General features: G+C 38.0%; 1 protein-coding gene across 3 annotated transcripts in view; it reads right to left on the bottom strand.

The window, feature by feature from the left end:
- Dora (zinc finger SWIM domain-containing dorado) overlaps window positions 1-27,499 on the bottom strand; it is a 729,579-nt gene that overhangs the window by 197,494 nt on the left and 504,586 nt on the right. For all 3 annotated transcript variants that reach the window (XM_090389614.1, XM_090389612.1, XM_090389613.1), the window contains exon 15: window positions 11,299-11,630. In XM_090389614.1, coding sequence (XP_090245740.1) covers window positions 11,299-11,630 — 332 coding nt within the window. The remainder of the gene's footprint in view (window positions 1-11,298; window positions 11,631-27,499) is intronic.

The following is a 27,499-nucleotide window of genomic DNA, read 5'->3' as shown; positions in this document are numbered from 1 at the left end:
TCTTTCTTCCTTCTTTGAGGTTATATCCATACTTGCTGCCGTTGAGTGTGGTGGATAGTGGGCTCAGAGCATCTCCCTGAAAGATTCCTCTTCTAATGGGGATTGGCCTGGTTGTGATGTTCTCAACCTTAATGGTGGTACTCCATTTCGCCATTGTTGCTCCTAGGAAGTTTATCACTATCGGATTGACCTTGTAGATCTTCAGGATCTCTATTAGCCAGCTATGAGGTACGGAGTAGAAGGTCTTGTGGTAATCAATGTAGGCCGTGTATTAGGTTGCGCTGCTTCTTGAAGGCTTGCTCCATAACTGCGGCATCTATGGTTTAATTGCTCCTTGCATCCTTTCTGCTGTTCGGCCATTATGTTCTGACTCTCTAAGTTGTCTGATATCTTCTTAGTTATGCAGATGGTCATGATCTTGTACATCGTTGGGAGGCATGTGATTGGCCTGTACATTCACCAGGTTTCTTGTGTCTTCATCTTTAGGCTTCAGATATGTGACTCCTTCAGCGAGAAACTTCGGGATTGTCTCCGAGTGCCTTGGCACCTGCGTAGCCAGGTGGGCAGGAGCAGCAGTGGGTAGCACATGCTTCTTGATTAAACCGGGGTTCGAGTCCGTGACCACCAAATATGGAGGATGCGGAAAGGTCAGGGAATGACCACCGCATATCCCCAGAGCAATTATGGCCTTAGTTGCCAATGCTCCTAAAAAAAAAAAAAAACCAAATAACAAATAACTGAGTGCCTTATCATTTGAGTGAACTGCTCTGCTAGGTGCTTGTGTGTGTTCACAGGTGAGCTTCTTGTACCAATAGTTGCGGATGTTATCAATTCCCGGGGTTCGCCAGTTATGGGTGTTCCTGATCGACTGTTTTACTTCTTCGCAAATCTCCCACTCTCTCATCTCTTGTATTTCCTTCATTTTCTTCCGTTCTACTTCTATCCAGGGTGCTTTGCTGTTATGTCTTACTTCACTGCTCCAGATATTTCCTTGACTCTTTGATTGTCTTCTTGGGTGGTCTGTTTCCTGCTTTCTCATCTTCACCCAGTTTCCTGTAGAAGGCTCTTTGGTCCTCATCGAAGATTTGGTTGTTTATTTTCCTCTGGGAGCTTTCTTTGTATCGGTGTAGTCTCTTGCTGAGTGCGAGGATGTTCTGCTTCAGTGTGCCTAAATATTCTCCTATTCTCTGATTTCTGGTCTCACGTTTGCTGTGGGTGCTGTCTCTTTTGAGGATACTGTTCACCTTTCCAATCAATTTCTTACTTCTATTACCCTGTTGGTACTGGGTCAACTGACCCATCTTGACTCTTGACTCTTCTATCTTTTGCTGAAATCTTCTTTCCCAAGCTGGCGGTTCCTTCTGCTGCTGGTCTCTCGTTTCTTTTCCATTAATCCTAGTGGCTGCTATGGCAGCACAGTATACGGCTGTGTGGATAGCCTCCAGTGTTGCACCATTGTTGTCAAGGTAATGTGGCATTATTTGCCGATTATTATTATTGTTGTTGCTCTTATATTATTTCTCCCTGATTGGAGGGGTTCCACTCCATGATGGGTACTGCTACCAAGTACACAGGGTGGTTGTAATGTCTGGTGTTACTGTTGGTCAAGGAAATCTCTGACTATCCTACAGGTGTTCAAGGATTGTGACTTTCTGGAGTTCTTTGTAGGTGTTCTCTGGGAGACCTATTGCTGCTAGGCTGCTATGTAGAGTCTTTGGTACCATGCCGGTGGTTGACACGATGATTGGGATGGTTGATACTTCTTGCATATGCCACATCTCCTTGATCTCATGTCTCAGGTTCGTGTACTTCCTAATTTTTTTCTCATGAGTTTTCTGGACATTGCTAGTGTTCGGCACCGCTATGTCAATCAGGTAGGTGGCCTTTTCCATCTTGTTCACAAGGGTTATGTCCGGTCTCTTGTGGGGGTTGGTCTTATCCATTATTATGGCATGATCCCAGCACAGTTATTTGCCGATTATTATTATTGTTGTTCTTATATTATTTCTCCCTGACTGGGGGATTCCCCTCCGTGACGGGTACTGCTATCAAGTAAACATGGTGGTTGTAATGTCTGGTGTTACTGTTGGTCGAGTTACTGGTGTTACTGTTGGTAATGTGGCATTATTTGCCGATCATCATTATTATTATTAATAATAAGTCTGTTAAAAGCTACAGTAATCTCCTAATTTCCAAATACTATGTGTCACTTGAAAAGTATCTGTAAAGCACGAGTTTGTAAATCAGGATAACTATGGGGAAAGCAATTTTCTGGCATACATATATAATGGTATAACAAAAGGTCATGATCCAAGAAATAAAATGTTCACTTCCAAAAATGCATGTTAATTGGGATAACCATAAAATTTATATAAGATATAGGTCCTATATCTTATATAAATCCTATATCTTATACAACAAACAATTTTTTTTAAATAATAATATTTTAAAACAGGAGAGGATGGGGTGGGAGAGAACACTGTAGTAATTTTTTTTCCATAATTTTTTTCCAATACAAAGTCCAATAATTTTTTTATTGCATAAAATTATTGGACTTTGTATACAATAAACCCTCGATTTAACAGACCCCGATATAACGGATTTAAAGGACTGGACAAATAATAATACAGTAATGTACATATTAATCTTAACTATTATTTTTTTTAGGTTATACAAAACTTCAGCATTATTATTAATTAAAATTAATAATAATTACCTATTTCCATTATTGTTTTGATAATTACCTACTTTTATTTTATAATCAAATTTCGGAAATTGCTTTTTATTCTTTCTGAAAATGTGTTCAAATAGCTGTTTTCCCAGATTACAGATAACAGATAAAAGCAGGTAGTGACTTGCGAACTGAACATGACTTGGGACACTAAACTGCAGGTCTACCGACTGGCTTTGTTTCGGTCTCAGTCTGCCTCAAGCTTTTGTGCAGTCAGGTTGTATACAAAGTGTTTCTGTGATTTCTGAATTATGACTTTATTTATTAAATAATTTTTCAATCCTTACAATTTAAAATGGCATCACGTGATAGAGAAGTTAAAAGAAAGTGTGTAAACTTAAATGTGGCACAGAAATTAGAGCTAACTGAGAAATTAGAACAAGGCATCTCTAAAAACTGCCCCCTCCCCCCGGTTACAATTGATTTAGCGGACTTTCGGCATTAACGGACACCCCTTCTCCCCTATTAGCCCATTAAATTGAGGGTTTACTGTATTTCCATTTCAAATTAGCAATGCAGTTATTTGTTTTATCACTGATAAAGTGAAATTATCTCTTATCTTTGAAATTGCTCAAAAATGAGTCAGAATAGGAGAAAATTCTGCTGCATTGTTTACTACAGGTCGACCATCACTAATTCGGCAATGTTGGGACCTGTGGGGTGCCGGATTAGTGAGTTTGCCGGATCACCGGTGGTTATTTTAGCACATACATTAGTTTAAGAAAAAAATTCCCAAGGGGCCAAAAAATATTTAGGAAATAATTTGATTAGTAATTCTAAAATAAATATTGTAATGTCGGTGTTGTCGTTTTTCGCTTAAAATATATATATAAAAAAAAGCCTTTTTTTTTTATGTCACATATATGTGGCCAACGTGGCCACATTATGTTGGTTACTCTATTTTTAGAGAAGCCGTGTCAGTCACATACGTGTGATGCTATTATGGCATACATACATATAAAGGTTGTTTGTGATTAGTTTATTGCACGCGCGGCGAGCACTGCAATAAAACTAACTACGATAAGATAAACTCTCAAATATTGCAATAAGTCTGTCAGTATTGTTAGAGATTTTGTGAAAACAAGTTCGTTAGCATGCTGTATTATCCATCATATTGTGTTGTGTTTTTCCGCAAGTTTGTGTAAGTGTGTTGTAAATTTTCAGAAGTTCAATTTTATCTGTTATGGACAATATATGGTGTTTGTGCTTTACACCATGAGAGGCACTTCCTTTATGCATTGGAACCATGGCTGGGGCTAAATGTAAGTAAGTTATAATAATAAATGCAGAAAAACAAGTGGGAATGGCTTGCCAGTGCTTACAAGTTTGCGCCAACAGCTGATACTAGAACCAAAACAGTAGCGGCAGGTCAGTGCGCCGACCCGGGAAATTTGAAATTACATTCACGGAAATTATGTCCGAATTAGCAGTGGAACCGGATTACCGGTGGCCGGATTACTGATGGTCGACCTGTATTTGTTGCGTTAATATCAGAATGTTATAAATACTATTTAATATTCAGTTTTTTGTAGTTCTGTAGGAGTTTATTTATGTTATAAATCGTATTAGACATGTTTTTATTATGTCTGCAAATTATAACAATACAGTTACATTATACAATTACATTGTACAGTTACATTATCAAATGTGATTTTATAATGTAACGGTATAACATAAGAGAGTAAATGGGCCTGTTGTACTGGAATCCATTGTATTTAAGAAGATAATTATGTATATCCAGTAAAACCTAACTTTATAAAGATTAACAATTAAATACAAATAGTTTGAAGCTTTCGAGGCTGAACGTGCCTCTTTGTCAGCAAATGGAAACTTTAGAGATAAAAAATTTAACAGACACAGAGTTGTACATGCAGTGAGGTGTGCGAGGGCACAACGCAGGCCATTCAACCATTAGATTGAATGGTTGAATGTTTTCAACCATTAGATTGAATGGTTGAATGTTTTCAACCATTCACAATCTAATGTTTTAATAATTCAACTGTTTTAAGACTTGATAAGTGCTGGGGGCAAAACTACGCACGTCCATGTAGCAACAATGAACACCAATTTAATGGTTGAATGGCCTGTCTCATACCCTCGCACAACTCTGTGTCCATTAAATTTTTATCTCTAAAGTTTCCATTTGCTGACGAAGAGGCATGTTCAGCCTTGAAAGCTTCAAACTATTTGTATTTAATGGTTTATTATAATTAAAGTTAGGTTTACTGGTATAACATAATATCTAATGTAATTTTATAGTGTAGAACAGGGGTTCCCAAACTTTTTAAACATGTGGAGCCCCACATCAGAATGAAAAAAACATTTAAAAGCCTTAATAAAAAAAAAAAAAAAAAAAAAAAATATATATATATATACACACACTAAAAATAGAAACAGTCAGTCACTAGCACTAGATCAAGTTTACTTAAAGCTTTTAGACATAATCTCTTAGATTAACGTATTTTTAAATTTAAGTGCAAATCATGCCTCACACTAGAGCAGCAAAGAGCTCAAAGTAGTGGGGGAATGCTCTGGCTGTGGGGGAAAAACTGCCTTCAGTGGTTCTCCTGGCTTCCTAGCAACCAGCTAACGTAATTTTATAGTAGTACATACTACTGTCACAAAACCTGAGAATATCACAGCTAGGAGGCAAATCATCTGACAAGGAAAAAGTCACTTGGAAATCTGCAGATTGGCTCACATCCTTGGCTAGAGGAAGCAGGCCATCTGTACAAAATAAAATCGTGGTCTTGTGTTGCTACCTTGAGATGGCAATGAGAGCAACCAATAGATGAAACATAGTAGATAAGTATAATAAATAAAAAATAATAAAATAAAACAGAAATTAATTTTAAAAAATAAAAAAATAAGTTTTTTGTTTCCCTTTGTCTGTGAGGAATGTGCCAATAAAAAACAAACTGCAAGGCTAAGCTTAAGGAGATTTTGCTGTTTTATAGTATTGATGGAAATGGTTCAACAGTTGGTGATGGAAAGCAGATAAAAGTAGCAACCTGTATTAACTTCGAAGATGCATTGTTTCTGGTACGTAGGTATAAGCCATCACAGTTTAAAATGTCATTTATGTGTGGTACACGTCGTCTATCAAAAAATGTTCATTTTAATGTTCATTTATAAAATTAAGGGTTTACTGTATATGGAAAAAAAAAAAAAAAAAAAATGCACATCATGAGTACACATTATTTGAGGGATATCAAGGTGGAATAGGACCAGGGTATGCTTACCAGGGACAAAAGTTGATGATGTAGAGCAAATATCTTTTAAGTTTGATTGCTTGTTTGTGGCCTTTATGGTGCAAGGGCAACATGGCCATAATACACCTAACTATAGTAAAGTTCAGTCATCTTAGAACCACCTTAGGACTATACCCTCAAAATGTAAGGAAGATCGGATTTTGCCATGATGTCCATCATAACCTCAAAAGACATCAATTGTAGTGCATGACGGAAGCGATGGGGGAGGGTTTACTGGAGCTTTGCTCTGGAATTAAACATGGGTTCCACCACTTCAAGCTTCCAATAAGCAAAGTAGTACTGTGCCAGTTGATGAGAGTCATCTACAACCTAGTATTGTCTGTTAACAACACAAGGCATTCCTACGTGTGGCATAGGCGCCACACCTCAACCCATTTACATTGATTTTCACCTGCGTGGTCACCCCACAGTGTGCTAGGTGCCGTATTTCAGGACTTGCACATGGGGGTTATACCCAGGGTTATTTACAGTCCCACCATCACGAAGATGCAAGCAGAGGATTTGGCTGGCAAAAAACCAACCGGACTTCCCCAAAATTAGGTCCACTTGACTTGGTTGCGTCACTCTCAGTTCCATCAGTGTTTTAGACTCCTAGGCAGCAAGCACAGCTTGGCATATCTGAGAGAATGTCTGCGACACCCTCAAGGACCAAACACTGACAAACTGAATGAGTATTCTGCATCTATATTCAGCGCATCAGGATTTCTTTAAGAAAGGGGATGCCAGAAGTTTATCAAACTCTACCAGAGAGCTAAATGATTTTGTAATAACTATAAGGAAAGTGGAAGAGAAATTGTTGAAGTTAAGAAAAAGAAAGGCACCTGGGGTGGATGGAATCTATCTAATTATATTAAGGGAGGGAGTAGGAATCAAGCAAATCCTTGGACAAAATTATGAGAGCATCCTTGGATTCAGGGAGGTCCCTGCAGACTAGAGATGCTCAAATGTATCCCCAATTCAAACAGGGGATCAAAGTGTAACACGAGTAATTACAGACTTGTTATTTTAACGAGAACAGGCAGTCCTTGCTTTACGAGTTCCCGGGTTTATGAGTTTTTTTTTTTTTTTTCAAGTATCAAGTATCAACAAAATCGAAAATACGAACATTAATTGCAAAAAATATATGTTAAACATTCATAAATACCACATTTCAAAACCACACGCGTAGCTATACAGTACAATACAATGTAACCTGCTTTACAATATTAATCCGTTACCATCATATTGCAAAAATATCGTAATGTGAACCCAATAACACTGTTTTTTGGTAATTCATTCCACAACCTCGGAAGTTCAAATTTTCGCTATATAACTCCCTAAAAGGTTGTTTTTTATAGTGTAAATTCCATCAGTTACCAATTCAAATCATTAAAATTCACTACACTTTCATCGTTATCACATGTTCCGTTATAAGAATAAATTTTGAAGGCCTTTGTGATTTTTTCTAAAGCACATTTCTGGAGGTCATGACCATAAAACAATAAAAACAATTTGCACTTTCCAGATTATTGGGCTTTTCTGTTACTGCAAGCAATTATAAACGGGTAGTAAATTCAATGTTATTGCATTTGTGAAAATACAGATAGCTGGAATTGTGTGGGTTTTTACATTATTATGGCGAAATATCTTCTCTTCATTCCTTTTTTTTTAAGCTTTGGTCCTTTAGGCACTTCAGATCACAACTTGGTGATTGTCTCTTCTCCAATGGAGCCTTTATCTCATGGCTATTCCCAACCTCATATTGTTTGGCATTACAAGAATGCAAAATGGGATGACCTGCGAGATTTATTTTCTTTGGTTGGACTACTGTTTCAAAACTTCTGATGTGAACGTTTGCTCTGATCGTGTCAGTGAAATTATTCTTGTGGGAATGGAATCCTTTATTACACATTCCACATTATAATCTCGTCCTTTATCTAAACCTTGGTTTTCCAATAAATGTGCTAAGGCTGTTCAAGAGAAGAACGTTGCATATCGTAATTGGCTTGTTTCTAATTCTTCAGTTTCATTTTCTGCCAAAGATCGCAACAATTGTAAATCAGTCATTAATCAGTCCAAACTAGATTTAGAACAGGCTAAGAGTAGAAAACTTGCTTCTTGCCCTAATGGTAACCAAGCATTCTGGTCACTTGCCAAAGCTACTGGCTGCAACTTTTGTCCATCTCTACTACCACCCCTGTCAAAACCAGATGGTTCTGTTGTCACTTCAGCCAAGGATAAAGCTGACCTGCTAGCATCCCATTTTTCTTCCAACTCATGTATTAATGATCTTGGTAAAATACTCCCCACCATTCCCAAAATGCTCCATTCAATGCCTCCTGTGGTCTTCCTTCAAAGGATGTCAGAAGGATTTTGACGAATCTCGATGGTACTCCAGGTACTGACGGTATTTCTCCACTTGTTCTCAAAACCTGTGCTCCTGAACTTACTTCTGTTCTTTGCCGCCTTTCTTCACTTTCTTATTCTAAAGGTATTTTTCCTTCTGCTTGGAAATTTGCTTATATCCAGCCAGTTCCTAAACAGGGTGACAAGTCGCTCCCATCCAATTATTGTCCCATTGCAATTACTTCTACTCTTTCTAAAGTAATGGAGAAATCAATTAACCGCCAACTCTTAAACTACCTAGAAACCTTCTTTCTGATCAATGATCGGATTCCATCAGTGTTGATTCACTGGTGATATTCTGGCTCATGTTACCCATTTATGGACAAATTCAATGGAAAAGTTCGGTGAAACACAAGCAGTTACTCTTGACATCTCAAAGGCTTTCGATCATGTTTGGCATAAAGGTCTTCTAAGCAAGCTTCCATCTAATGGTTTGCCAACTGTTATTTGTAATTGGTTATCCAGTTTTCTCTCTGATTGCTCACTGAGGGTGATGGCTCTCTGTCTTGTAACTTCTCCACTAATGCTGGAGTCCCAAAAGGTTCAGTTCTTTCCCCCCACTCTTTTCCTCTTGTTTATTAATGACCTTCTTCCATTGACTGGAAATCCTATCCATAGTTTTGCCGATGATAGCACATTGCATTCCACTTTCCATTTTGAAAAACATTGCCCTGCTCAATCAGCTTCAACTTCTTGAATACCAGCTACCAATTCTTTAAATTCCGATCTGCAGGCAATTCTCCAGTGGGGCAAAGACAACTTAGTCGATTTCAATCCTTTTAAAACTCAGTCGTCTTATATCTCACAAAAAGAATTCTTCTGCTCCTATGTTTATCTTTGGTGACACTCCAATTTCTAAGCAAAATGATATATCTGTTTTGGGGATTACTCTGACTTCTAATCTCTCTTGGCACAAGCACATTACAAATATTGCTTCCTCTGCATCTAAAAAACTTGGTTTTCTCTTTTGCTATTACTTTTCTTCCAAACAGCTGTTCACTATGAACAAATCAAAAATCCGCCCTACCATGGAATGTTGTTCCCACATCTGGAGCGATACCTCCAAAACCTCTCTCAGGCTTTTAGATTCCATTCAGAAGAGGGCAGTTAGATTAATTAATGACTCCTCTCTAATAGAATCTCTCCACTAGCTATCTCATAGGCATACTTTTTCTGCTAAATGCCTTTTCTACAGATACTTCCATGGGCACTGTTCTTCTGAATTGGCTTCTATAATTCCCACTCTCTCTCTCTTTCAAAACAGTCTGAACACGTGCCACCAAAATCCATTTACTGTCCAACTTCAAACTCACAGAACCAACTTTTCATCTTCCTTGTTTATTCATTGAACTGCTGTTTTCTGGAACAACCTTCCTTCATATGTATTTTCTGAAAATTACAGTCTACAGAAGTTCAAGTCTAACATCAACAAATATCTTCTTTCTTCTTCTCAACCTCCAACTCAAGCAAGGTACTAAGTACTATAGGTTCTAATACCTCTCGTGTTTGGGGTTTTCATAAAAAAAAACTTGTTGATTCGCACAAATCATGTTAGTTGCAATTTGTGCATTCAGTTAAAAAATGCTTATGCATGCTATTGAAATTTATAAAGAAAAGAGAAGATTATCTTGGAAATAAATGCCTCTTGAAGCATTTCTGAAGACTACTTGTGCAACAAACCAACGAGTGCTGAGCCAATGAGTGATCAAAGAGTGTGCATTTAGTTGATGATGGATAACGTAACCTCTATTTTTAACATTATGTCTATGGAAAATAAATTCCCGCTTTACGAGTGCACGCTAGGATTGAATTAACTCGTAAAGTCAAGAACTACCTGTATATACATGCATTGATTTATATGCATCCCATGCATTTTTCTTCTCTGACACAAGTCTCATTAGTTCATTTGACATCCATTTAGGCCTAAACTTTGAACTGTATTTCTTAATCAGTATGAAAAGCCTAGTAGTCTCCACTATTAATTCCTTGAATGCTTCCCATTTAAAATTTGCTGTTGGTAACATCACGAGTTGGTCCTACTGTATAGAAATCAAAAACTGTCTGAGACCACTGGAGTCACCCTTACAAAAGCAAAAACCCTTCCCTTTACCCTTGATGGTAGTTACATCTTTAAGTAAATCCCACATCAGTACACTGTGATCACTGCCACCTAGTGGTTCTTTTATCTGCAAATTCTTAATGCACGAACAATCGCTGCTGATAACCAGATCTAGAGTGTTACTCTCTCTGATTAGGACTTGGGTGCCGGATGATTTATTTATTATTATTATTTTTTTTATTCGTTGGCTCTCAGGTTTGGGAAGCCTGGGAGCAGGATTGCTGGCACACACTGGTATTTCACAACCTCTGGTGGGTACGGTATTTTAGTGCATTATGCACTGACAGACTAGTAGAAATACAACACACCACACACTATACCAGGGTTGGCCAATGAGTCGATCGTGATCTACCAGTCGATTGCGGATTTAATTTCGGTCGATCACGATGAATTTTAAATATACAGCCATCCCTCGATTTGTGCACCTTGAAAGTTTTGCACCATCAATGAAAGTTTTGAGATGGTAGATCACGGCACATTTTCAGGGAAAAAAGTAGATCGTATCACAAATTAAGTTGACCACTCCTACACTATACTAACACGCATACACTAATACTTTTCAGGCTCACTTCACAGAGGTTCTGTGTAAATACAGCATATACAGGTGGAGATAGATGAAAGTCTGGGAGCCCATCCCAGACATGAATACCTATACACACATACATAAATTATCTTCAGGACTGCTGTCCTCAGAAATGTGAGGAATGATTCATATATTATCAGTTTAGCTATTTATTCAACAATTCTTCCTAACAGCTCAGCAAAATATTTATCAAATGATAGATACACACCTGTAATTCTGTCTCTGTACATTTTTAGAACACATGCCATTTCCTGAATTTTCATTTCGTGATAAAGGCGGAGCACTGTTTTCTTGTTCTATGGCCAGTTCTTCATCATCGTTCTCCATCTGCTGTTTTGGGACAGACTTTGATATATCCAGTTCAATTTCCTTTTCATCATTTTCTTCTATATTTGGAGATTCTAGGCTACCAGTGCCACCCCCTTCTGTCTGGCTTGTATCATCTACACTCTGACTGCTTGGAGAGGATGCATAGTAAGCACTGAGTCCTGGAGATTTATAGAGTTGGTGCACCTCTTTATCCAGAAGTTTATCCATAATCTAAAAAATAAAAAAAGGAAAAAAATAATAAATGCGATTGTTTAGAATGGGACAAAAATTTGTGCTGATAATATCCACATTCAGATATATATCAAATATCAGTCATATCTACAGAACAAACCTTAGAAAACTGCTCATCATCTACAAATGACTGCACAACAACAATTTGTCAGAAAAATTCTCTGCCCACACAACTGCTCAAAATAATTTTTTATCTGCACTACACTATATTCAGAATGTCATGTGTTATTTGGATTCATAGTATAAAATATTCAACAAGTATAATTGGGGTTGCAATCTTTCATAAATAATATATAAGATTGAATCTAGATGTGGATTCAGTTGCTCAGCCACAAACTATCACTACAAACTTAATCACTTTACTGACTTACCATATATGTCATGAAGATGTGCTATTTGTAAACTGATTTGCCTGTACACACACACACACATGCATGCATTTTGATTTGTGTTTTTCATGGACGCAAATATTCGCTAAACTATTGCAGTGATATTTGATTTGCTCATTAAACAATTTTATTTTTTTTTCTATAATTATAAAAAAAATGACATTATAATAATATTTTGGTCAATTGTACACTACATGGTTCTATTTTTATCAATTCAATATCAACCCATGCATTACATGGATGTTAACATTATTGAAATGCATAGGCTAAGATTTCATAGACTACATATGTTGATATGTTTGCTTTTGTCATTTTATTATTGCCAAATATAACAAAAAAAAAAAAAAAAAAAAAAGTTTCAAGGGATTTTTTTTTTTTTTTTTTTTGAGAATAGCTATAATTGTTACTTTTATATTAAACTGATTTTGCTAATGAAAAATTGGCATGGATATAACGAGTCAGAAATGGAAATTGCTCATAGTAAATGAGGTTCTGGATCATCAAATATTTTCAATTTACAGATGATTAAATGGATTAATGGATGATTTAATAGACAATGACCACTTCAGAAGATGGCAACAAAGATGATTTTTTAGTTACTACACAATTTTGTATTGTATATCAAGTATTATAAATTTTATTTCAATAGGACTACATACAGAAAAGTTTAAAAAACAAAATGATACCTGTATTTCAAGTGGCAACGATTTCATTTCAAGATGGCAGATTGAAATCACCACCATCAGGGTGAACTCTTTCACACCCTCCCCACCCACAAAGTATTATAAATTTAGTTTGGATCAGATTAAACAAATCAGCCATAAAGAAGTGAAATAATGTTGGAAGTCTGAAAGGTAGCAAGAATTTACTGAACCGCAGTTGCTGCTTTCTGAAGTATTTTGTTATTTTTTAGGAGCATTAGCAACTAAGGCCATATTGCTCCGGGATATGCGGTGGTCATTCCCTGACCTTTCCGCATCCTCCGTATTTGGTGGTCACGGGCTTGAACCCCGGTCTAATCAAGAAGCATGTGCTATGCACTGCCACTCCTGTCCACCTGGCTACGAAGGCGCCTACACCAAATAATAATACCAGGTATAGACTCAAAGTAAAAGACTGAAATAGAGTAATTTAATGGAGGAGGAGGGGATTACTACACGTTATGGCCAAAGTGTTAGAGCCTTCAACAGCAAATTTTGGGAGTTAAAAAAAAAAACAAAAAAAACTGCACACAGGAAGTATTTACCGAGAGAGAGAGAGAGAGAGAGAGACAACGAAGCGGCTGCTACAAATATAGGAGAAAAACTGTGATTGGTCTGTGTTGGACATCCGTGGGAGTTATATACAGTCGGGTTTCCATATTCACAGCGTTACGTGTCAACATTTCCCACAAAAATGTGAAATTTTGCAAAAATCTGTACTCTCACCCAAATAGCCCAAGTGTTTTCTACATATGCCAAAACACTTACGCAACCATTTACAATTAACAGAAAAATGTTTAAGTGTGTCTAAAAGGTTTTAATTGTATTTTACAATAATGAGCAACATTTTAGACCCATGTTTCAAAAATACTGTATCAAAATTTTATTACATAGTTAAGAACAAGGAATGCACCAGGGTATTCGGCACAGGATTCTGTATGCCTCAGTAACAGGGGTCTCAGAGGTTGGAGAAGAAGCAGGGTTGGCTAACGTTGAGACTTCTGGTTCAGCGGTATGAGGAGTTTAGGCATCGATGTAGAAATTGTCCTTTTCTGGAACATTGTGATGGGAAGCTGCTGTTTTTTGTTTGAACTCATTGAACATGGCTGCATATAGTGTTAAAATATCATCAAGGATCTCCTTGAACTTCATGGCTTGAATCATGTCATCGTATTCATATAAAAAGGCTGCAAGGCAACTGGGGTCATGCATTGCCTGCGCTAGGTTTTGGCATGGTTTTCCTCAACTTCCTCCTCAGAGTTGGAACAAACAAGCTCCTCGAGTTCATCACCTGTTAATGTTGTTGCCTGTCCTACAATTAAATTGTCAATGTCCTCCCCCTCTAGATCCTTGAAACATACTTGAAACTCCTATTCTCCTGGCCAACTCCTTTATTTCTGCAATGGTTTTTTTGTGCTGTTTGTCTGGAATAGTTCGTAGTTCATCTGAACTGAAGTCATGCACAACCTCGGGCCACAAATTCTCCCAACAGGATTTACAGACTTGTCCTTGATGCCTACTAGCATCATGTGTTGTTTTATCAGGAAGAGACTGTCGGCTATGGTGAAGTCCTTCCAAAACTGAATAACATTTAGGTTTTTGTTGCTGTCCATGGCCTCAATGATTTGATGCGTACACCACTTCGTTTAGTTGGCCTTAAAGGCCTTGATTATCCCCTGATCAAGCGGCTGGATAAGGGAGGTAGTGTTAGGGGTAGAAAGACCACCTCTACGTCCTCACATTCATAGTCTTGTGCATCACATGGGTGTCCTGGCACATTGCTCAGCACAAGGAGGACTTTAAATGGAAGCCCCTTTTCCTCTAGGTATTCCTTGACTTTGGGGATGAAGCAGTGGTGGAATCAGTTCAGGAAGAGGTCCTTCGTCGTCCAGGCTTTTGCATTCCACATCCAGTGCACAGGCAGTATATTCTTGTTACGTCCTCAAGAGCTCTTAGGTTCTGCACACAGAAAATTAGGCCAGGCTTTGTCATATGGCTTTGCTGCAAACTAGCAGTGTAACCTGATTTCATGCCGCCTTGAATCCTGGGGCCTTCTTCTCTTCAATGACTATATAGGTGTGATGAAGCATCTTCTTCCAGAATAATGCAGTCTCATTTGCATCGAAAACCTGTTCAGGTTTATAACCCTTCTTCTTGATAAGCTTCTTGAGTTGTGCAGGGTAGGACTTAGCAGCTTTGTGATCAGCTGAAGCAGACTAGCCCATAATCCTTACATTACGGATTGAATAATGCCTCTTGAATTTCTGGAACCAGCCTTTGCTGGCAATGAAAGTGATTTCTACGGTACTGCTAGTACAGGGGGTTTGCTGCCTAAATCTATTATAAAGAAGGAGGGCCTTAGCGGAAATCATACCAATGTTCACGGGCAAGTTTTTCTTGTGCTGGTCTTCGATCCAAATGAACAGTGCATTCTCCGTTTTTAACATCACTTTATCATGTACATAAGCCACATATTTAGCAGTAAGAATTCCATCAGTTTGTACTGCCTCTCTGAACTCCGTTTCTTGTTTCCTTATGCATTGTATGGTACTTTCGTTGATACCAAACATGCGGCCCATGGCCATGTATGTCAGCCCTTCTTGAAATTTATCTAGAATCTGCACTTTCTTGTTCAAAGTTTGCCAGCACTCGTTCACCTCGCATGACCACCATACTGGGCATTCTTTATTCCTTTTTGTACTAATGTTTTTACAACTGCTAATTGTTGCCCGCACCCATTCACCTCACATGACCACCATTACCAGGCATTCCTTATTCATCTTTCTACTAGCGTTTTTCCAACTGCTAACTGTTGCTACCATTCACGCAGTTCACCACATCAGGTATTCTTTATTAATTATTGTACTAACGTTTATCGACTGAAGAAAAGCAACCTATGCCTGAAAGCTATCGATGTATGTTTATTTTAACTGTTTATTTTATTTGTCTTCAATTTTAATAAACCATTCTAAGTTTTAAGAAGTGTAAAAATGGCTGAACAGTGTGTAAGAACTTTCAGAAATGCTGCAACAAGTAAAACGAGATGCTGCAACAAGCAAAACCATTAGCTGAGTCATATAAACAAATACATCAAATAAGCCAAACCAATCCAATAATAGGTGCGCATGCATTTAAGAAAGATTTGGACTTAGATTAAGAGACAATATAATGCACCTACATCCAAAACAGAGGTTCTGCAATATATGTTGGAGAACATGGGGAACCACCTGCAAATAGAGACATATGCATATATCCCACAGATGACTGCTGTAAAATTATATCACCACAAAACAATGATGGTGAAGACTGAAGGATCTAGATTAAACTACAGCAAGAGGAAGAATCCCATCAGCATTGAGCCTGCTCAATCAATTAAAGGCCTTATACACCTCAATCAGATCGCTACGCACCAGTACGCAGTACTCAAGGTGTGGCCTGAACATTGCCTTATACAAGGAGATAATCACCTCCTTATCCCTGCTCAAAAATTCCTATATATTACTGACAAGATCCCATGACCTACCGTGGCAGCCTGTCTGCACTACTCAGAAAAGTTCATATCTGACTGCACAATTACCCCCAAGTCTTTTTCATTCTCCACCTCCCCGAGTGTAGTACCACACAGTTGGTATGTTTCTCTTGGGTTACTGCTCCCCATATGCAGTACTTTGCATTTATCAATGTTAAACTTCAGTTGCCATCTCTCAGCCCATCTACTCAACTTTTCTAAATCCTGCTGCAGCAGCATACTGTCATTAATAACTCTGCCAACCTTTGCATCATCTGCAAAGTTGGACATAAAGCCTGATATACCTTCATCAATATCATTGATAAATATACAAAACAACAATAGACCCAACACCAAACGCTGAGGGACACCACTAATAACAATAGTCCACATACAACAGTATCCATTAATTACCACTCTGTCTTTTCCCACTCAACCATCCTTTTATCCATTGTAGCAACTTGCCCTTAATGCCATACTGCTCCAATCTGTACAATAGTCTTCCATGTGCAACAGTATCAAGAGTTTTCCTGAAATCCAAGTATATTAGATCAAAATTATTTTTTTGCATCCAGTTCCTTTGTGACCACATCATAGTATCCAATAAAATTGGTCAGACAAGACCCTTAACAAACCCATGCTGTGTCTGAGCTATTACTGCTGTCCTGTCTAGATGATCCTGCAATGCTTCTTTAACCAGTGATTCCATTATTTTTCCTGGAACAGAAGTCAAACTAACAGGGCCGTAATTACTCATGTCATGCTTTGTCCCCCAAGTCCATGGGGAATTCCCACGAGTCTAAGGATGCTCTCATAATTATGGCTACGGGTTTGCTTATTTCCTTTCCCACCTCCTTAATATAACTGAATAGATCCCATCTACCTCAGGTGCTTTTAACTTCAACAATTTCTCTCCAACTTTTCTCTCAGTTATTATAAAATCATTTAACTTCTTGTTAGAGTTTGATAAACATCTGGCCCTCTCCTCTTTGAATAACTCCTCATGTGTGAATGTATATGCAAAATACTCATTTAGTTCGGCAGCTATATGAGAATGCTCATCTACAGTCAAACCATTGATATCACGAGGACCAGTCTGATTTATCCCTTTCCTTCTAGAGTTTACATAAGTAAAGAACTCTTTGCTGTTTTTCTTTGCATCCTTTGCCAAAGAATGTATATGCAAAATACTCATTTAGTTCGGCAGCTATATGAGAATGCTCATCTACAGTCAAACCATTGATATCACGAGGACCAGTCTGATTTATCCCTTTCCTTCTAGAGTTTACATAAGTAAAGAACTCTTTGCTGTTTTTCTTTGCATCCTTTGCCAAAGATTTCTCGTAATCTGCCTTTGCTTGCCTAACACAGACCTAGACTTCTGTGTCGCCGTATAATTTATGTGCATTCCATGCATTTTTCTTCTCTGTCACACAAAAAGCTTAGGAGCTTTCAAAATTACTTTCTTGAATGCTTCAAATTGAGAATTTGCTGTTGGTAACATCATCAGCTGATCCCACTGTAATCACCTTTATGAAAGCAAAAACCCTGCTCTTCACCCATGATTACATCTTTAAGTAAATCCAACATTAGTACACTATGATTCTTGCCTCCTAGTGGTTCCATTATATGTAAATTCTTAATGCATGAATAACCACTGCTGATAATCAGATCAAGAGTGTTACTCCCTCTTGTTGCCTCTCTAACATGTTACTGTAGAAAACACTCATCAAATAAATCCACAAAAGCCTCGTTATTGTGCAAGTAACCAACCCACAAGTTCCAGTCTATATCTGGGAAGTTAAAATCCCCCATTATAACATACTCTGATTTACTGGCCCACTGGCCTATTTCTCTGTATAACTGTTTATTGTACTCATCAGAGTCATTAGGCCTATAACAAATTATACCCTTATTTTTGCTTTCCCAGTGCTTATGTCATACTAAACTGACTCAACATTGCAATGTTCATCTATGTAAACTGGATGCACTTCCTCAGATTTTACGTATTTCTTAACTAAAAGCATAAACACCCACTCCCTTCCTATCCTGTCTATCCTTTCTGTAACATTGTACTCCCTAAATTCCAATTCTGCCTCCCTTATATCTGAGTGATACATTTCTGATATCCCAACAATATCCGCCTTGAATGTCTTAACCAGAACCTCAAATTCATCAAATATATCTTTACTATACTCCTAGCATTGGTGTACATGCAAGTATCATCATTCTTCTCTTTCTTGGTGATTCCCTTCTACTTCTGGCTCTCTCTCTCTCATGGTAATTCATAATTTTTTTGGCTGGTGCAGCATAAGCCTCAGGCTTCCTTGCACCATATAGCTAATAATAATAATATACAAGCACCTGTTCTTACTCTTAGTTACTCTAACACAACCCATGCTTGTTTGTTTGTTATTTGGTTTTTAGTAGCATTAGCAACTAAGGCCATATTGCTCCGGGATATGCGGTGGTCATTCCCTGACCTTTTCGCATCCTCCGTATTTGGTGGTGACGGGCTCGAACGCCGGTCTAATCAAGAAGCGTGTGCTATGCACTGCTGCTCCTTCCCACCTGGCTACGGAGGTGCCTACACAACCCATGCATTTACTTGTTTCACAACTCCTAGAACTTCCTTGTTTATTTAACAAATATACGTAGCCCCAGTTCTAACCTCAATGATGTCCATTTTCACTGTCTGCCAAACACCATGTGCTTTTTCTGACAGAATTTCAGTTATCAGTTTACACAGCTGCCCAAATTTTTCACTATATGATTCCTTTTGCTTCAAAAGTACTTGTGCATATGTCCATTCTGATATTCACTGTCAGAGACTTAGTAATTTGGAAAATCCTTTTTTTGATCTTCTCTGTCTTAAAATCTCTCTACTACATTCTGTCAAATTCATCTGTTGCCTCCATCATATCCCAACTCCGCTAATAACATGGCACTCTTTGACTTCCTCTCTTTGAAACATTACTTTCTACAGCCAAACTTTGCTAACAGTGAAGGAATTTTTCTTGATTTTAATGTTCGCAACTCCAGCTGGTGTCAGTTTTTCAAGTCATATGGACCCAGCAGTCGAGATGCTTTTGCAATTACTGATGACTTTGCACAGATTGTTCATTTAGCTACCAGAATACCAGACAGTCCTAACTATACAGCCAACATGCTTGAACTCTTTCTCATAAACAATCCTTCGAAGTACACAGTTGAGGTGAGTGATGTTCTAGGCACCTCAAGATCACAACTTGGTGATGTCTTCTCCAGTGGAGCCTTTCTCTCATAGCCATTCCCGACCTCATGTTTGGCATTACAAGAATGCAAAATGGGATGACCTGCGAGATTTCTTTTCCCTGGTTGGATTACTGTTTAAAAACTTCTGATTTTAAAAACGTTTGCTCAGATCATGGCAGCAAAATTATTCTTGTAAGGATGGAATCTTTCATTCCACACTCCACCTTAAAACCATGTCCTTTATCTAATAAATATGATATTTATTAGATAAAGCCTTGGTTTTCCAATAAATATGATAAAGCCATTCAAGAAAAGAATGTCAAATATCATAATTGGCTTGTTTCCAAATCTTCAGTTTCATTTTCTGCCTACACCAAAGCTCACAACGATTGTAAAGCATGAAGGAGTTTACTTATGAATGGGTAATGCACACACAAGTTATTTCTACTACCAAGTTAATGCGTCTAATGCATTTTAATTATATCTCATTTAATGCGTTTTAATTATATCTCATATTGTGAATACCTTCATGAGTTACCTGGTATTTCACTACCTTAAATAAGTAATGCTTCACCTATGGAGAAGATTAATGTTATTTATTCTCAGCAGATACCACCACCCAGACGACACAGTTTTGAAGCTTATTGGCTTCCATTGGTGGGTGAGCAGGTACCTTGTTGTAGCAATAGTGACAACCCAGTTATGAAGTATAACTCCAGAACATGAGATGCCTGATGGTGTGCTTGGTTTTATCTAAAAGATATTTCTTGGTTAAATGCCTAAGAGTATGAACAAATTTACTTATGCATGGTAATGCACACACATCATTTCTACTACCAAGGTAGCTTTAATGGATCGCTTTAATTATTAATCAGTTCAAACTAGATTTCGAACAGGCTAAGAGTAGTTAACTTTCCTCTTGTCCAAATGGTAGCCAAACATTCTGTCCTCTTGCCAAAGCTAGTGGCTCCAACTTTTGCCGATCTTTGTTTCCACCTCTGACTAAACCAGATGGTTCTATTGGCATTTCAACCAAGGATAAAGCTGACCTGCTAGCATCCCATTTTTCTTCCAACTCATGTATTAATGATCTTGGTAAAACACCTCCCACCATTCCCAAAATGCTCCATTCAATGCCTCCTGTGGTCTTCCATCAAAAGGATGTAGTAGTAGTAGTAGTGGCATGTGATGCAAGAAAGCAAGTGTATGAGCTTATGAAGCATCAGCCAAAAAAAAAAAAAAAAAATCACACCATTCCCTCCCAATGCCTGTCCAGTTCCTCCTTAAATTTATTCAACCTATCAACTTCCACAATGACAGATAGAAGTTTGTTCTAGCAATTAACCACCCGCTGGCTAAAGGCAAATTTCCGTACATCTATTCTACATCTGTCCTTTCTTAATTTGAATTTATGACCCCTTAGGTTCGTAATCTGAACAAGTGGAAGAATCCCATCAGAATTCAGCGTGCTCAACCCATTCAAGGCTTTATACACCTCAATCAGATCAGCGCGCAGGTGCCTAGTCTCCAGCCACTGCAATTTGCAGAACTTAAGCCTCTCTTGGTAAGAGGATCCCTTCATTCCCCTCACCAATCTTGTTGCCCTTCTCTGTACACGATCAAGCAAATCTATATCCTTCCTAAAATGAGGCCTCCAGACCTGTATATAGTACTCAAGGCGTGGCCTGACCATTGCCTTATACAGAGGGACAATCACCTCCTTTTCCCTGCTAGCAAAATTCCTATATATCATCGACAAAACCCTATGACCTGGCCTGGCAGCCTGTCTGCATTGCTCAGAAAACTTCATATCTGACTGCACAATTACTCCCAGGTCTTTTTCATTTTCTATCACCTTAAGTGTAGTACCACACAGTTGGTATGTTTCTCTGGGGTTACTTCTACCCATATGCAGTACTTTGCATTTGTCAGGTTAAACTTCAGTTGCCACTTCTTAGCCCATCTGCCCAAATTTCTAGATCCTGTTGCAGAAGCACACTGCCATTATTGTCATTAACAACCCTGCCAACCTTTGTATCATCTGCAAACTTCGACATTAAGCCTGATATACCTTCATCAATATCATTGATAAATATACAAAACAACAGTGGACCCAACACCGAACCCTGTGGGACTCCACTAATAACATTAGTCCACGAAGAGCAGCACCCATTGATTACCAACCTCTGTCTTCTCCCACTTAACCATCCTTTTATCCATTCTAGCAACTTACCCTTAATACCATTCTCCTCCAATTTGTACAATAGTCTTCCATGCGCAACAGTGTCAAAAGCTCTCCTGAAATCCAAATATACGATATCAAAATTATTTTTTGCATCCAGTTCCTTTGTAACCACATCATAATATCCTATCAAATTTGTGAGACAAGACTTTCCCTTAACCCATGCTGTGTCTGAATTATTGCTGCAGTCTTGTCTAGATGATCCTGCAATGCATCTTTAACCAGTGACTCCATTATTTTACCCGGAACAGAAGTTAAACTAACTGGTCTGTAATTACTCGTGTCACCCTTCGATCCCCCCTTTGTGAATTGGGGATACATTTGCACATCTCCAGTCTGTGGGAACCTGTACTTGAGTCCAAGGATGCTCTCATAATTATGGCTAAGGGTTTGCTTAGTTGCTTAGCTGCCTCCTTTAATATAACTGGATAGATCCCATCCATCCCAGGTGCTTTTCTTAGGTTTAAATTGAACAATTTCTCCCCCACTTTGTTCTCAGTTATTACAAAATCATTAAGTATCCTGCTACAATTTGATAACTTTCTGCCATTTTTAAACCTTAATAATTCCTCATGTGTGAATGTAGATGCAAAATACTCATTCAGTTTGTTTGCTATCTGAGCAGAATCATCAAAAACCGAACCATCGATGTCAAGTGGACCAATCAGATTCATCCTCTTCCTTTTATTAGAGTTTATATAAGTAAAAAAATCCTTGCTGTTTTTCTTGGCATCTTTTGCCAAGGATTTCTCGTAATCTTCCTTCGCCTGCCTAACCTCTTTTGTGACCTGATTACAGACTAGCTAATATCTGCCATAGGCTTCTGAGTCGCTTGATAATTTATATGCATCCTATGCATTTTTCTTCTCTGTTACGAGTCTCATTAGTTCATTTGATAACAATTTAGGCCTAAACCTTGAACAATATTTCTTAATAGGTATGAAACTTTTAGTAGTATCCAAGATTAATTCCTTGAATGCTCCCCACTTAGAATTTACTGTTGGTAACATCGTCAGTTGATCCCACTGTACAGAATTTAAAAACTTTCTGAGACCACTGTATGAAGGATTTTGACAAATCTCGCTGCTAAGAAAGCTCCAGGTCCTGACGGTACTTCTCCACTTGCTTTCAAAACCTGTGCTCCTGAACTTACTTTTGTTCTTTGCCGCCTTTTTTCACTTTCTTATTCCAAAGGTGTTTTTCCTTCTGCTTGAAAACTTGCTCATATCCAGCCAATTCCAAAAAAGGGTGACAAATCCCTCCCATTCAATTATCATCCCACTGCAATCACCTCTACTCTTTCCAAAACAATGGAGGAAATAATTAACTGCCGACTCGAACTATCTAGAAACCTTCCATCTGATCAACGATCACCAGTATGGATTCCGTCAATGTCAATCCACTCATGATATTCTAGCTTATGTTACCCAACTTTGGACAAATTCATTGGAAAAGTTTAGTCAAACTCAAGCAGTTACCCTTAACATTTCAAAGGCTTTTGTTTGTGTTTGGCATAAACGTCTTCTAAATAAGCTTCCATCTTATGGTTTGCCAAATGTTTTTTGTAATTGGGGGATCCAGTTTTCTCTCTGACCACTCACTGTGGTCGATGGTAGATGGCTCTCTGTTTTCTAACTTCTCTACTAATGGTAGTGTTCCCCAAGGTTTAGTTCTTTCTCCCACTCCTTTTGTCATGTATATTAATGACCTTCTTCCATTGACTGGAAATCCTATCCATAGTTTTGCTGGTGATAGCACATGGCATTCCACCTTCCAGTTTGAGAAACCTTGTCCTTCTCAAACAGCTTCACTCCTTGAATATCCACTACCAATTCCTTAAATGCTGATCTCCAGGTTATTTTCTAGCGGGGCAAAGGTAAAGATTATTTAGTTGAATTCAATCCTTCTAAAACTCAGTCTTGTTTTTTATCTCGCAAAAAGGATCCTTCTGCTGCTATGCTTATCTTCAGTGACACTCCGATTTCCAGGCAAGATCATATATCTCTATTGGGGATTACCCTGATTTCTAATCTCGCTTGGCATAAGCACATTACAAATATTGCTTCCTCTGCATATAAAAAACTGGGTTTTCTCTTTTGCCCTTGGCATTACTTTTCTTCCAAGCAGCTGTTCACTCTGTAAAAATCACAAACCCACCCACACACACAATGGAATATTGTGTGCATATCTGCAGTGGTGCCACCAAACCTCTCTCAGGCTTCTAGATTCCATTCAAAAGTGGGCAGTTAGATTAATTAATGACTCATCTCTATCAGACCTCATTTTAGGAAGGATGTAGAGTTGCTTGAGTGTGTACCAAAAAGGGCAAAAAGTTTGGTGAGGGGAGCGAAGGGTCCTCTTACCAGGAAAGGCTTAAGTTCTGCAAATTACAGCGACTGAAGACTAGGCACCTGCACTGCGAGGTGATCTGATGGAGGTGTATAAGGCCTTAAATGGGTTGAACATGTTGAATTCTGATAGGATTCTTCCACTTGATCAGATTACGAAGCTGAGGGGGCATAAAATCAAATTGAGGAAAGACAATTGTATAATAGATGTGCAGAAATTTGAATTTAGCCAGCGGGTGGTTAATTGCTGGAACCAAACTCCATCTGTCGTTATGGAAGTTGATAGCTTAAATAAATTCAAGGAAGAACTGGACAAACTTTTAGAGGCATTGGATGTGTGAAATTGTTTTTTTTTGGCTGATGCTACATAAGCTCATTCTGTTTCTGCTGAGTGGCTTTTCTATAGATACTTTCATAGGTTCTGTTCTTCTGAATTGGCTTCTGTGATTCCCACTCTCATTCTCTCTCTCTCTCTCTCTCTCTCTTTCAAAGCAGTCCAAACCTGTGGCGGAACCACTCAACGTCCCTTTACAGCCCAACTTCGAACTCACAGAACCAACTTTTCTTTTTCCTCATTTATTCAACATCCATTTTCTAGAACAACCTTCCTTCTTATGTGTTTCCTGAAAATTACAATCTACAGAAGTTCAAATCTAATGTCAAAAAATATCTTCTTTCATCTTCTCACTTTCCAACACATGCATGGTACTAAGTACAGGTGAAACCGATTATAAAGTGATGCCTGGGATTCTTGGACCAAAGAATCACGTTGCGATATAAGCAGGATTGCATTCGAAGATTCTAGCCATTTTTTGGCATTCAAACTTCATATACACGCTATAAATTTTGCTCATCTCTTTTTTGCACGATAATTGCAATACACATCTAAGAAAAATCATGCAAGAATAATAATGGAAATACTATGCCATCGTGTTGTTTCAATCTTTTATTGATGAACTGTATAATAAAATATTTAAAAAACCAATATTTGTATACATAAACACGATAAATACACACCTTTTGTCACAAAAACTGCTTTACCATGATGTTGTATTGACTGTTACATTTGTGTTTTGAAATTAACAAATGGTGAAAATTCAGGTGAAAAAGGAAAACATGATACACTCTGTGTTCTTTCAACTACTAAGTAGACATTAACAAACAAACTTTACCACCTTTTCCTCATTACTTTCATGCCTCTCATATTTTAAAAAAAACTGTATTAAGGGTTGACTGTTTCATTGCATCTCTTTGTTTCTTTTTTAGCAATATTTCAATAAGGCGTTTTAATTGTAAAATTGAAAGGGAATCTACCTTTTCTGTTTCAAGATATTGCAATTCCGGTTTGCAAACCAGCCAGTGCCTCCACGATACAAGTGAACAAGTAAAGTTACAAGTTGTTTATTATTGTTCTTACAGAAATCAAAGGATAATGCATATCACTGATTCACAATCAACTGTAAATATCACCATGTGTTCACAAGGAATCCCAAATTTTGATCTTTAGTGACTAAAAACAATTTTCAAGTGACGAAAAATGAGAGCCATGCAATGCATTGCGTTATAAGCATAATTGCATTAGAACGCGACTTGTTAGAACACGTTTTAAAGCGATTCTAACAAAGACCTCTAAAATAGGTTCTAATACCTCTCATATTTGGGGTTTTTATTTTAAAAAAAAGATAGTTCTAGAAACATCTTATAAAGAGAATGTCACCCATTTCTGCATGATTTGTTAAAGACAGATTTTTTGGTAGTTGTTGGCGCATCAGCTTCTGTGGCCATAATGCACCTCCTAAGGTTTTTGCAGTACTTTGATCCAAGCCCAAGGCAGGATTCGAACCCGCAACCTTTGGGTTGCCAGGCAGGCACTTTACCCACCTGGCTAGCTGGGTTGGCTTAAAGACAAATGCTACCGTTTGTGTGTGTCAGATTGTTTTCTTAATATTTCTGGATTTTGCCAGATTTTACCGAGATTACTGTATTTTGAAGTGAGCACAATGTATAAAACTTTGGGAACCTCTAGTGCAAGGAAGCCCAAGGATTTTCCTGCACTAGCAAAAAAACAAAAAAAAAACAAATAAAAATAATAATAAATAAATAAACTTCTATTTTCTATAGTGGAAAAACAGATACAACAAATAAGAGCACAGATTAAACTTCATTAATCATCACTGTGGATATTCCATAAGAACTTTATCATCTGGAAGAAAGAATTCTTTCTCAGTTGTTCACCTAAACTCAATTTGCAAAGAAAATTTTGTTTCTTCTGGAGATGTAGTATACAAAGAAATCAGCTTAAGAGGAGTTGCAAGAGAAATGTCTCTGTCTGTGTTAAAGATAACAATGTGTAGTATGAATAATCATTTAATAATGTCTGCTTATTTTCATTTACTTTGTAATGATCAAAAAACTCCATAAACATTCAGAATCAGACATGTTTATATGCACTGTTACTTGTTTAGGTATGTATATACACTACTTTACCATTAATATCTGGACACTCCTCCACCAATAGCTGGTCACATCCTAATCAAGCAACTCATGTCAGACAACTGTAAATATGCTTACAGGCCTTTGAGGAGACAGTAGTATGGTTGTGAATGCAAGATGACGTAACTGATGGAATTAAGACTTTCAGAGTGAAAAAAACAATAGGGTGCCACATAAGCAATTGGTCTGTACATGACATTACAATGGCAGTGAAGATCCCTAGGTCAATGATTGGTGATGTGAGCTGCAAATGGAAACACTAGTGCTAAAACCATCACGAAACGATCCAGAAAACTTTCAAAGCTAGTGGAACGTGACAGGAGAGCACTACAAAGAACCGTTGCTCGGAACTCAGGTTGGCACTGATAGAGAATAACATTGGCTTGTCCTCTGAGGTGTAAGGGACATATGTCAGCACCAATACAGTGAGCAAGTCACTGCATGATATAGGTTATCACAATTATGCAGCTGTCTACAAGCCACTAATTACCCCAATTAATTCCAGATGACATCTAGCTTGGTGTAAGGCCCACTGTTCTTGGTCTGTAGACCAGTGGAAAGCTGTGCTTTGGAGCGAGATTCACGTTGCACAGTCTGCCAGTCTGATGGTCGAGCCTGGGTATGGCAGATGCTCAGAGAGCTGGATCATCTGGAAAATGAAGTTTCGTGTGGGCAATGTGATGGCCTTCGGCTATTTTTCATGCTTTGGCCTGGGATCATTGGATGTTTCGGACTAAACCATAAATTCAGAGGTCTTTATAGATGTCCTGGACAATGATGTGTAACCACTGTGGCAGCACATAAGGAAAGCCTGCACCAGAAGGACAATGCTCCATGTAATACTGCTTGCAGTGTGACAGAATGGCTTGAAAACAAGATCATCAAAAAGTTGGGCTGGCCAGCCCATATCTCTAATCTCAATCCTATACAGAA

Source organism: Mastigoproctus giganteus, chromosome 2, assembly GCF_048544385.1.
Source record: "Mastigoproctus giganteus isolate SK-2022 chromosome 2, ASM4854438v1, whole genome shotgun sequence".
Classification (NCBI taxonomy): domain Eukaryota; kingdom Metazoa; phylum Arthropoda; class Arachnida; order Uropygi; family Thelyphonidae; genus Mastigoproctus; species Mastigoproctus giganteus.
The sequence above is the reverse complement of the archived record's forward strand: the minus strand, read 5'-3'. Positions and strand labels throughout refer to the sequence as shown.